This window comes from Lemur catta, chromosome 1, assembly GCF_020740605.2.
Source record: "Lemur catta isolate mLemCat1 chromosome 1, mLemCat1.pri, whole genome shotgun sequence".
NCBI classification, from domain to species: domain Eukaryota; kingdom Metazoa; phylum Chordata; class Mammalia; order Primates; family Lemuridae; genus Lemur; species Lemur catta.
Genome location: NC_059128.1, coordinates 160,392,834 through 160,405,240, shown reverse-complemented (window position 1 = coordinate 160,405,240; position 12,407 = coordinate 160,392,834). Strand labels below are relative to the sequence as shown.

General features: G+C 34.6%; 1 protein-coding gene across 1 annotated transcript in view; it reads left to right on the top strand.

Annotated features, from left to right (window-relative positions):
- KCNH8 (potassium voltage-gated channel subfamily H member 8) overlaps nt 1-12,407 on the top strand; it is a 347,364-nt gene that overhangs the window by 144,598 nt on the left and 190,359 nt on the right. The window contains exon 3 of the mRNA XM_045555829.1: nt 1,997-2,128. Within this exon, the coding sequence (XP_045411785.1) occupies nt 1,997-2,128 (132 nt within the window). The remainder of the gene's footprint in view (nt 1-1,996; nt 2,129-12,407) is intronic.

Sequence of the window (12,407 nt, the reverse complement as noted above, 5' to 3'; positions counted from 1 at the left end):
AATTGTGAATATTAGCAAGTCAAATTCTCCTGCACCGTTGTTTTCCAATCAAGAGAAAGAAAATACCACATGGAGACAAGAGACATTCCACCAGATTTAAGCTTTTGTATAACTATTTATTCAATTCCAAAAGTAAATCTTACCATATAAGGCATAAACCCTGTTTTCTCTCCACAATTGTATTTATCCATGGAAATTAAAGGTGTTATTAACTTAAATCCTGGAAAGCCTCATCTGTTTTGTCACTCCCCAGCCCACATGGTAATTACTGCTGCTATATACAGAAGGAGTTAAAATTCACACAAGGTTTCTGCCCTCTAACTCTGCTCTTAAAAATCATTCACATCTCTGAATTTGAGGCTAAGGGACTTGCCTCCCTTAACCCTAAGAGAAATTTATTGCACTGGGCCTGAGTTGCTCTTGACTGAAAAAGTTGATCATCTTTGCTTCCATAGGAAAGAGAGGAAGAGCCACATGCTAGGGAATAGCCTTGAATTATTACAGTCATGTTAGGTTGAAGATGTCAGAGATCTAGTGTGGTGGGCTTGGTACAGAGATTTGGGAGAGCAGAGAAGGGAAGGATTAGTGAGCTACGTGTAAAGCGTCTTGCACTGAACCGGACTGGTATTACATTGGTACAGTACATACAAAATAAGTCAAAATAGCAAGGATATTTCTGACTCTCTTATATTTTTGTCTTATGCCCTGACTTTGAAATCAACTACCAAATAAGATGCAAATTCACAGCATTGAAGTCTTCCCCACCCACTAAAAGGAAATGAAGGAAAATCATGTGTAAGTAGATTAATAGTTTAGTTTGTAAGCAACAGAAACTTTTCCATAAATGCCAAATATTTCTTTCCAGAATGCCTTTTAGTAGGAAATATAATGCAAGAATTTTCACATATTTTTAAAATATTAATATTTATTTTTAAATATATTAAAAAATTAAATATAAGCCTTAGGAAAGACCCTGTGGCTACTATATTTTGAACTTGAGTCTTGATGAAATTCTTCATGGTGCTTTTATTGAATTTGATTATTGCTTTTTCAAATGTTTTTGAAATGTGACATATGTGGTAAAAAAAATACATGTGGTTTTCAAAAGCTGAACACTCCTGTGTTAACATTATAAAGAACATGAAACAAAATTTGACCGACATCCCACAAACTCAATGACCTGAATGCCTCTCTAATTACTATCTCCCCAAAGATAACCAATAACTTGACTTATAACACCATGAATTAGTTTTGCCTGTTTTGGCATTTCATGTAAATGAATTCATATTGCATTCTACCCATTTGTGTTTGGCTAATTTTCCTCAGCATTATATTAGTGATATTCATCTATTTGGCTGCAAATAATTGCAAATCGCTCATTCTCATTGATGTGTAGTGTTGTATTATGAGACTAAATCTCAATACTGCAAAACAGTTTTTAAAATAGACATATTAATTTGCAAACAGCTAGAGAGCTCAATTTGCAAACAGTATGAGAGTTCAAGTGGCTGCTTGTCCTCCCCTAAACTTCATATTTTCCATCATTTCTATTTTAGCATTCTGGTGGGTGATCTTTGATTCTTAAATTGACTAAATAAACCTCTAGCAAACTCATGCCAAACAAAAGTCTTTATTTAATAACCAGAGTGTACAGGGGGTAGGTGGGAAAGGGCAGTCTCATAAAATGGAGTGATTCAACATCAACAAGTTCAAAGACGAGATACAATTTGAGTGATGTAAGCAGAAATGTCTCAGTACAGACAAGTGTTTTTGTTTAAAATACTGCCTTATTTTCAGAGAAAGCATTTCATTTCGGAATGAAGAGATATGCATATAGGATAGATATTTATGGAATCTGAAAACTGACATTTTTAAGATGGGGGGAGTTGTGGGATAGAACAAAAACAGTAAAGGGCTTTGTTTTTATTAATGATTGAGATTTTCATAGAAAAAAATACAAGGCAATAGTTGATTTGTATTTTTATTATGGTTCCAGGGTCCCCATTTTGGTGCCTATTGGATATTGTTCCCATAAAGAATGAGAAAGGAGATGTGGTACTTTTTCTGGCCTCATTCAAGGATATAACAGATACAAAAGTGAAGATTACTCCAGAAGACAAAAAAGAAGGTTTGTACTGTTTTCAGAAAACATTGACAGATGGGGTTACATTTTGAAACTGTTTACGCAAAAACTCTGGGCGAAAAGAAAGTGTCTTTTTAATAACAGCAACTGATAAATATTCATAGCTGTTAGCAGTCAGTATTTGGTGCATATTCCAAAATCATAGAGACTCACATGCATTTACATTCTCGTCTTTGTAATAAAGACTCATTTGACAGGAACCACAAGTTCATATTCCTATGCAAATAGGATGAGGATGAGAAAACAATTTATCACAATATAAAGATTCATACCACCTTGTCTTATTAGGCAAAAATTGATAGGATAAGTGAAGTTAAAACTTTGTGATTAAAAATACATCTCTCAGTTTCATCTAAAGTGCTATAGCTCAAAACTTAGAAGTGCAAAATTTCATTTTATGTATAAAATTAAGAACTCTAGCTTAGTGGTTGTCAGAATAGAATGTTGCAAACAAATGTGTATCCTGTACCTTAGAGTATATAACAGTATAATACTTTGTTTTAAGACAACCAACAAGCTTTTCAATTATTTTTTTAAAAAGTCTTTCAAAGAATTTGTGTTGTTTACCTTGTATCTTCTGTTTATAGCTTATTAAAAAATTCCCTGCATTTTATATAACCCAACAAAAATTAACACTGAAAAAATGCTGATATTATTTGTTTTAAACAGATGTAGGATTAGATATTCTAGTGACCAGAGAAAAAGCGATCGTTCCTGTATGAATTTTCTATGTAGCAAGTTCTTTATTAGAACCAGCTACCGACATTTCAATAGCTATATCTTTTTAGCAATGGACTCTTTTATTCCAGCTCTTTTTAAAAACCTGTGTGTTTTAAATACATCATGTCTCTCGAAATAACAACCCAAATGAACAACTATCATAGTTTGGTGCTCCTGCTTCTATCATTTGAAATCTTGGCAAATGCATGACTATTTTCCTGCATAGTTGCATGACTAACTACTGTGGCATAATTTACATACACAAAGGAAGAGCACTCTTACAATCAGAGTTACTTGAGTATGAGAGCAAGTGGAATAGCTGTCCAATATAAGTAAGCTCCACAGAGATAAGTGTGAAAATCATCGTGTACAGTTTTTTCTTTTAATATTTTCTTTGGAATACAGGAATACAAAAGGTAATGATTCTTTAAATAAAATTATGCATACATATAAGTATATAGGTATATTATGTCCCCCTACATATATGTGTGGATAAATAGAAATATAAACTATCCTAAGAAAGAAACATATGGCTTTTTTTTTCTTCAAAGGGGGTAGTTTAATTATCCTATAATTGACTTACTTTGAATATAAGTACTGTGCCTAATGGTTTTATAGGAATACAAATTATTTAAACGACTTTGTCTTATGTTCCTCATGTCTTTTGATAGGGGAGAAATCTCTATCTTGGTGCACTGCAGTGGATAAAAGTAAAGTATATCTACTCATTCAGGGGTTGAGGGAGCACAGTAAAAACTCTCGTTTTTTGCCACCCCAGTTCTGAATCAATTGAGAAAGGAAAATGAGTAAGGTAGATTGGAAACCAAAATATCACCTTTATTTCTGATGAAACTAATAAAGAAGAACATAAAATATCTTTACCGGCAAGTGAGCTTCCTCTTAGTGAGCTCCAGAGTTAGGTAAACTTGCCCCTGAGTCACCAAGCTGAGCTGTGGCCAAGGCAGAGCCCTCCACCATGGGACTTAAAGCCTAGAAGTTCAGAGCAGAACAGGGTACTACCTGCACAGGCCCACAGCTCCTTCCAAACTCAATCAGATTAAACGCCTCATCTTTCTCTGGAAAGAACTGAGGAAAGGAACAGAGAAAGGCCAGGCATGTTACACTAGCAGAGCTGCTTGCACTTAAAAGATTGCATCTGCCATTTGGGAGCGAAGGGCACGCATTTGAACACTGTGCAACCAATAATAATTATACTAATCCACAGTTCTATCTTAAAAACAAGTTTTACATTTATACTTCAATAAATATATTAAACTATACTCATTAATAGTCCCAGTTTGTTCAGGGGACACATACAATATAAAGACTGTCTCTTGCAAGGTTTAAAGAAAAGATGTCAGCAAAACACTTAACATTAATTATATTATGCAAAATACGATGTAAAAAATTTGAAATATTTGCTAGTAAGTCCCTAGATCTTTTCATAGTTTTTAGGACTTTGTTCCTCAAATGATTATTATCTCATATGAAATTAAGTATTATTTCTAATTTATACTGAACACTCAAGAACACTCTTTTCTATTGCTACCTTATTATAAATGTCCCACAAAAGTATATAGTATTTTTAGAGAGACAGAGTAACTATTTTAAGTCAGCGTGGTTGTAAAATGATCATAAGACATAGTTAGATAAATATTTCTCTCTTTTTTTAAGCTCTCTTTTTTTAAATGTAACAAAAACTGAGTAAATACTTGCTTATTAACTAATTTCATTCAGAAACCTTCACCTATGTGACAGTGGTTAACTTCTTTTAACTTCTTTTCCTCTGCACTGAGTTGCACGTGTCTTAATTTTCCAAACTTTTTTCATAGCAGTTCATTCATTATGTTAATTTGGCTTTCCATTCAAACCAGTTGAGTGCAATATGTGCCTTGCTTTTTCAGGCACAGGGCCCTTTGCAGTTATTTTTGTTTATTTCTTGTGGAGTGTCCCAGATTTGCTTTGAAATGATGGTTGACACTGGGTTATTCATTATGTGGCAACACCACCATCAGTTATCATAGAATGTGGGGATTTCAATTACAAGTTCTAAAAAGTGGGCTCTCTTTAAATTTGTCTTGAGAATTTAGGGGTTGATGTGTGAAGCTTTCACATTATCTTTCATGGTAATACAAATCAGGATTCAAATGCAATGATGTTTGTTGGTAGTCTGACCTTTGGCAAGCAGCAGCAGGTTGGCATTGTTAAATATACTGACAGAGTTTTGTATTGCATCTGCCTTTACCTGTTACTAAATGGCTTCAGAAGAAATAAGAATAATAAATAGGTGTGCTAAACAACTAGACATGCATTGCGTTTAGGTATAAGAACCTGGAAACCCAACTAACACAAGCTTAACTAGTAAAGACTTATTTTTCTCATGTTTTAAAAAGCCTGGAACTGAGCAGCTCATGGCTGGAGCAGTGATTCCATAATACTGGTGGATACTCAGGTTCTTTTGGCCTTTATGCTCTGTTGTCCTTAATGTGCTGATTTTCATTATCATATTTGTCACCTCATGGTTGTAAGACACATGCTGCACCTTTAGAACCCATTACTGTGGTGCAGACATAAGAAGAGTGAGAAATGAAGGGCAAGAGCCTTTTCCTGAGTCTTTGCCCTCGTTTGTAGGAAGAAATGTGCTTCCCCCTACCTCTCTATCCTGGCAAGGATTTCCATCAACATGTCATTGAACATCACTCTGTCACGTGGCCATGGCCATCTCTAGCTTCAAAGAAGGCTGAGAAACCAAGGTTTTTTGGTTTGTTTTTTAAGCTTTTGTACCTCTAAAATGGAAATATCCAAAAGAGAAAGGGTTTAGAAGTGAAGTTGGGTCAGCCAATCTGGAGTGTCTATCAAGCTATCATTTGTTGATTATTTTATATATGTCAGACATATTATCCAAGGATCCTACAATGTAGAAGAATGAGACTTAGAAAAAGTAACTGAACTGCCCAAGGCCTCAGTGCTGTGAGGAGGTGAAGACAGGATTAAAGCCCAGAAGTGTCTGGTCTCAGAGCTTTTATCTTTCTACCATGTCCTAGGGCCTCCTATGAAACAAATGAGGAAAATTGGAAATGAGGTGGATAGAAGGATGGGCTTATCTCAGCTCCTTCCCCAAACCCCTACACATGATTGTCATTGAAGCAGGTAGCTCCTGCCTCCAGTCTTTTTACCATTCTCATCTCTTATTTAAAGTCCTTACTATTCAAAGAATGATCTGAGAGCCTGACATATCGGTATTACCTGGGAACTCACTGAAAATGCAGAATCTCAGGTCCTACATCAGGTCTTTGAATCAGAATCTGCATTTCAACAAGATCCCCAGGTGACTCACCTGTACATCCACATTTGAAAAGCCCTGTGACACACACATTTCTTTGGAAAGGTCTTCCCTGCCCATCCAGACTAAACAAACTCACCTCTGTCCACTCCATCATATCACCCTGTTCATTGTTTTACAGCATTTATGCCTATCTAAAATAACCTTTTCAAAGTTAGTTTCTGTTGTAATTGTACTCTGCTGCAGTAGAAAACTTCATCAGGGAGCGGGTTTTGCCTCTCTTGTTCAGGATAATATCTATAACACTCTCAGATTGGGTGTCTGACACAAAGTAAGTGCTCAATAAATATTTGATAGATGGATGAATATATGAATACATAAATGATGTCTAATTTAGAAAATGTGGCTATTCAAAGATAGATAACATAGCATTCCTTCTTTTGCAAAATAATCAGATCATAATTATGAAAGTGGCATGTCTCAGGTGCACATTCTGATGACTATATTGTTTGGTTTTTTTCTGCTTGATTTAAGTCAAAGGCAATTTGACATGTATTTACCTAATTCTTCTCCCTCCCAAAATGTGTTCTTACTGCTGGTGTTGAATGGCCCTATCACATTAAATAGAATCTCTGTTGTTGGTTAATTTTTTGTTCTTGTTGATTCTTCTATTTGTCTTTCAGTTTCTGAAAATCTCAATTTGGCCAAAATGTTTAAGATGATTGAACTCATTTGTTAAAAAAAAATATAAAAATATTCTCAAAAGGACAGACATTAAGCCCCTGATCAGATATTAATTAAATCTTAGATGGTTTTTATGTACTTTGAATATTTTAATTTTCAATGTGGAACATTGTAATAATGTTCCTTTCACCTGCTGATTTATTCTGCCTCATTTTTTTCTTTTGCATAATGAAAGAAACACATGCAAAAATCCTAATAAAGACCAGTTGCCTGACAAGAGAATTATTGTAAAAATCAATACTTTATCCCAGGAGATAGATTTCTGCCTCGAGGACATCTATGCTAACTCTTTATCAAATATTTGGTGATGAAATTGGAACTGAAGAACCCAGATAGATGCTTAAAGTGATTAAGAAATTGTAATCCCATCTTTATTTAATTGTATTACCTATATTTAAATAAAATATTTGTATTTTCTATACATATTTACTAATATTGTTTTCTCCTAGAACCTTCTAAGGGCAAATAATGAAAATCCGAGTTCATAAATTAAGTTGCCTTTAGAGACCGGGGATAATGTAATGAGGGAAATGTTGCCATCGGCTGTGGAAGGGATTGAGGCATAATGGACATGTCATGCTTCACCAAGTCATTTCATTGTAAAGAAAAATTTAAAATATTCTGTAGTTAGTCAAAATATACCTGTGGGTTAAATTTTTCTGTTGTTGAGTAGCTTAGGATCTTTGGACAAACTTTATCAAGCTAACGACTTCATTCTGATTTTTTATAATAGATTTTCTTGTTTTATTACTGCGAGAATGGAACATGGTTTTAACCCCCCTTTTGGGTGAATTTAATATTAAAAAACATTTTGCAGTTGAATGATCAATTCATTGAAACACCAGGCAAATATAATATTAAGAATATTAATAAGTTCAGGCTGAGAGTCAAAATAGCCATTTAACTTGACCCCCTGAATGGAGATATACTCTTGGTGACATTCTGTATATCCAGCAAAATTCACCTAGATAGTAGTATTATATTAAGGACTCTTCCCAATTTGTGGATTCTAGCTGTCATGCTACTGTCATCAGTGATAGCAGGTGTCACATAGGACAGGCTTTAAACCTACAGAAAGTTCTGTAGATACCTGTCTTTGGCCTCCCTGCACTTTGTGGAGAGGCATGCTCAGGACTGGCAGGACATACTGTGGATTTGTGCTTCAGTGGGTGGTAGGGGTGGAGGTGGAGCTTTTCCCTTTTTGCTTGACTTTTTATATGGAGTCAGTGTAGTAGTGGCTTTGCCAGAGTGTAAAAAACTGGACTCTTTGGTGCCAAGAGCATAGATGCCAGATATTTGGAGCAATGCTAGGGAACACCGAATGCCCTAAATGAAAAAGATTGGGTCCCCCATTTTGGGAGAGTTTGAGTTTAGTTTTTGGCCCCTGATTCAATAAAAATGAGCTTTCCATCCCAGCAAGATTGTGTTCATACCATAGGAAAAATGTTTAGGAGTCACCATTGACCAATACTGCTTATTTCTGCAGGGGACTTTGCCAAAATTCCATGAGGGATATATTTATTTGACACCTTGTATGGGGAAACAATTTAATTCATAGACAATATAAAAGTTTCATGGGTAAATGTCTACTGAAATGTTCATATAATTGCTTCAGCCTCTTAAAATTATATGGCAACTCAGTTTTATTTGATCTACTTTAAAAATACATCTTTAGCTTACTGAGAAAAAGACACACAAACATAATTAAAAGACTCCTTCTCAATTTGAAGAATGAATTTTTTCCCCAAGTATTAACATCTCATAGCTGACATTCATATTGAGAATGTTTATGCAAGGTACGAGGTGAGCTAAACATATACCAACTAGAAATCTGCTAAAATGACTAATTGTATTAATGAAAAACTTGGGAATTTATAAATGGTGCTTACAAGCATTTCATGTGTTCCTTTCCCCTTCTAGACTATGAGCCCTGTGAAGGCAGAGGCCATGTCTAATTCACTTTTGATTCCAAGATTCAAGATGGGGCATGAGGGGTTAACGGAGTGGCATTAAGAGATGTAGGGTCTTGTGGCTATTTGTAATCATACTGGAATGATTTTTGAAAATCCTAAAGAAAAGAGCATAGAAATAACAATCCCAGCAATAATCTGAGATTTAGAGGGTATATGGGGATTTCTAAAGGTGTGAGATATCATAAGTAATAGGGTAAAATAAAATAACGAAAGGACCAGAAATAGAAGTACTGAAAAGGAACAACTTCTACTAACTACAAATGAAGAAAAATAGTGATTCTATTTTAAAAATTAGAAACACAATATCATGAGTATATCAGATACCAAATATATTATTTATTAATTCAATCTTAGTGCAAAGGTGAAAAAACACATCTATCCAGATGGAATATGAAAGCAAACACATTATAGTACAGCATGAGATAGATACTGGAGAGTGTCAACCTCTCAAGACAATCATTCAGAATAATGTGACCATGAAGAAATGTGTTCGAGAGCATCAAAAAGAAACTGAGATACCCATGATAGAAGGGAGGAATAGGACAGAGCCCTGTCACACTGGAGCACAGTATTGAAAAGTAGCCACTAGAATGGCTGAGAACCCTGATTTGATTTTTCAAGCTCATATTCTCTCACATGTTTTGGGTGCTATTATATGAGCTTAAGGAAGTAATTAAATGATGAAATCCAAATGGGACTTCAATTATATTTCATCTTTTAAAGAATTTCAGCAAAACCTTCTGATAATACTTTGGTGAAATTATAAGTCATCAATATTTAATAGCTTATTTACATACATTGCAATATAAATTCAGAAAATTAAGCCATGTCATTAGATGATGACTTCCTGAGTAGATAGTTCAGCTTCGTGTTGAAAGAGGGATGAATTGGCTGAATTGAGGTTACAGTGAAAACTGTTCCTATTAATGTTCTGTCAGTACCTTCTGTAAGGGAATAGAACTTCACAGATAAGCCCAAACCTAGGTCTACAGAGGGTATAGTGCACCTGGAAACTTGACTTTCAATTCTCTAGTCTACCTACAGAGCTCTTAGAAATATGATGGGTACTAGAGAGTCAGAAAGGACTAGAAGGTACATAAAACTTCATACATAACCCCAAATCAGGAAATAGTGAAGGAAGTTTGGCAAAGGCCTTACAAAATCCTCTCATTGGCAGCAGTGGGCCAATATGCTCACCAAACTCTCCCATAGTACTGCTGGCTGGCCACTTTTCTCTTTGTAGCCATTTCTAGATTTGTAGATAGGAGTTTTATTCATCATATACCTTAAAGAAAAATATGTCTTTTGTTAGTATTTCCATGGTGACTACCACCTTTGTGTAATCAGACATCATTTAAAGTCAAAAGATACAACATTAATTTGTGAGAATAATAACCGATAGTGGTGAGTTCTCAAAAATCTATTATGAAGAAAAAAATTGTAAAATTAAAAAGCATATGATGAGTTAGAGGTACAGAAAAGTCCTCCTAATACAGAATTCTTAAGAATGCTTCATAAAATAAAAATTTTACAATATGGCTATGCTAATGTAAAATAAGGGAAACAATTACATTTGAGGAACAAAAAGAAAGTATAAATAAGAGGAGTATTTGGAGTTGGTGAAGGAAAAGAGCTAAAGCCTAGCCCCTAAGCAGAGTGCAGAGTTCAGATTGATATGGAACATATCAATAGGTATGCATAGATATGGAACAACTGAAAGATTGACACCGAGGGTAGGGATGGGGAGGTCCCAAAAGAGACTTGTTTATTTAATCCTTGGTTTGGGTAGAGCATGAAAAAAGAGGAAGAAACTTTCCCTTTAGAATGTCTAATCACAGTCTCACAGTCATTTAAGTTTGAGACCTGTAGTATATATGTTGGATATGGAATAATCCTAGATTAAAATTACATTTAAAGTGATTCTGATCAGGCACACAGCAAAATAAAATTCAAATTTTCTCTAATTGGATATTTTTACTTGTGGTTCCAAAAGAATCTTCCCAGAAAAAGTTCTAAGGAGCATGAACTTACAATAAAAAGTCATGAATGCCACGACATGAACTACCATGAGCAAGAGTCACCAGAAAAAACCAAATCCCAAAACCGAATCTTCAAAGACTGCAGATATTGGAATAATCAGATAAGAATGTAAATATGCTTAATCTCTTTAAAGAAAATTAAAAAGTGTGAAAAACATGATGAAGGAACACAGACTATCAAAATTAACTAAGTAGATTTGAAAAAAATAGGACATCTGTAAATGAAAAACATGATAATTAAATATGAAGACTTGATTGACAGTATAATCAGAGATTGCTCACAGAATAAGAAAGAATTAGTACATTAGAAGAAAATAAAAGCCCCATAATGTAACACTCAGACACATATGAAATAGAAGTCAAGAGAAATAGAGGTCAGAGTAAAAAGATCCAAAACGCATCTGGAATTTCAGAGAAATTAGAATGTTGGAAAATAAACTATTGACAATTTTTTTCAGAATTAATAAAACTCAATACTCAGATTTAGGAATCCTAGCATATCTTCACAAGATATTTGTAAAGAACCAATACCTAGAAATGTTGTAAACTAAAGATCACTAAATACAGAAAGATCTTAACAGCAGTTTTAGAGAAATGACTTTATCTTCAAATGAAAACCAATGTAACTGACAGTTCTTTCAGTAGCAACAGTAAAAGCCAGAAAAGAGTGCTAGAAGATCTTCAAAGTATTGATAAGAATCACAGCCAACCTAGAATGTTTTATCCACTTAAACTCTTGAAAAAAATGAAATAGAAATGAAAAAGGTGACATAGGTGCAACATCGATTAAGGAGATGATATAATAAAAACTCTATGTCAACAATTTTTAAAACTTAAGTAACATGGGAAATTTGTGGAAAAATTCTTCAAAACTGACTCAGGGAGAAAAAAATTTTTAATTATCCTATAACTATTAAAAATACTGAATCAATTTAAATTTTTGTTAAAAAATATTAAGCTTAGGCCAGGCACGGTGGCTCACGCCTGTAATCCTAGCACTCTGGGAGGCTGAGGCGGGAGGATCGCTCAAGGTCAGGAGTTCGAGACCGGCCTGAGCAAGAGCGAAACACCGTCTCTACTAAAAATAGAAAGAAATGATTTGGACAGCTAAAAATATATATAGAAAAAAACTAGCTGTGCATGGTGGCACATGCCTGTAGTCCCAGCTACTCGGGAGGCTGAGGCAGTAGGATCGCTTAAGCCCAGGAGTTTGAGGTTGCTGTGAGCTGGGCTGATGCCATGGCACTCTAGCCAGGGCAAAAGAGCGAGACTCTGTCTCAAAAAAAAAAAGAAAAAAAAATATTAAGTTTAAATGAATTTGTGGGTAAGTATTCCCAAACATTTAATAAACAGATAAACCAAAACTTAAATGATTTTTTCAGGGGCTAGAAAAGGAATATAATCTTGACATTAGACAAGGACATCTTGAGAAGCATGAGAAAAAAAAATTGACAAGCTGATCGCACTGTAAATATAGACACTACAATTCTAAACAAAAAATATAA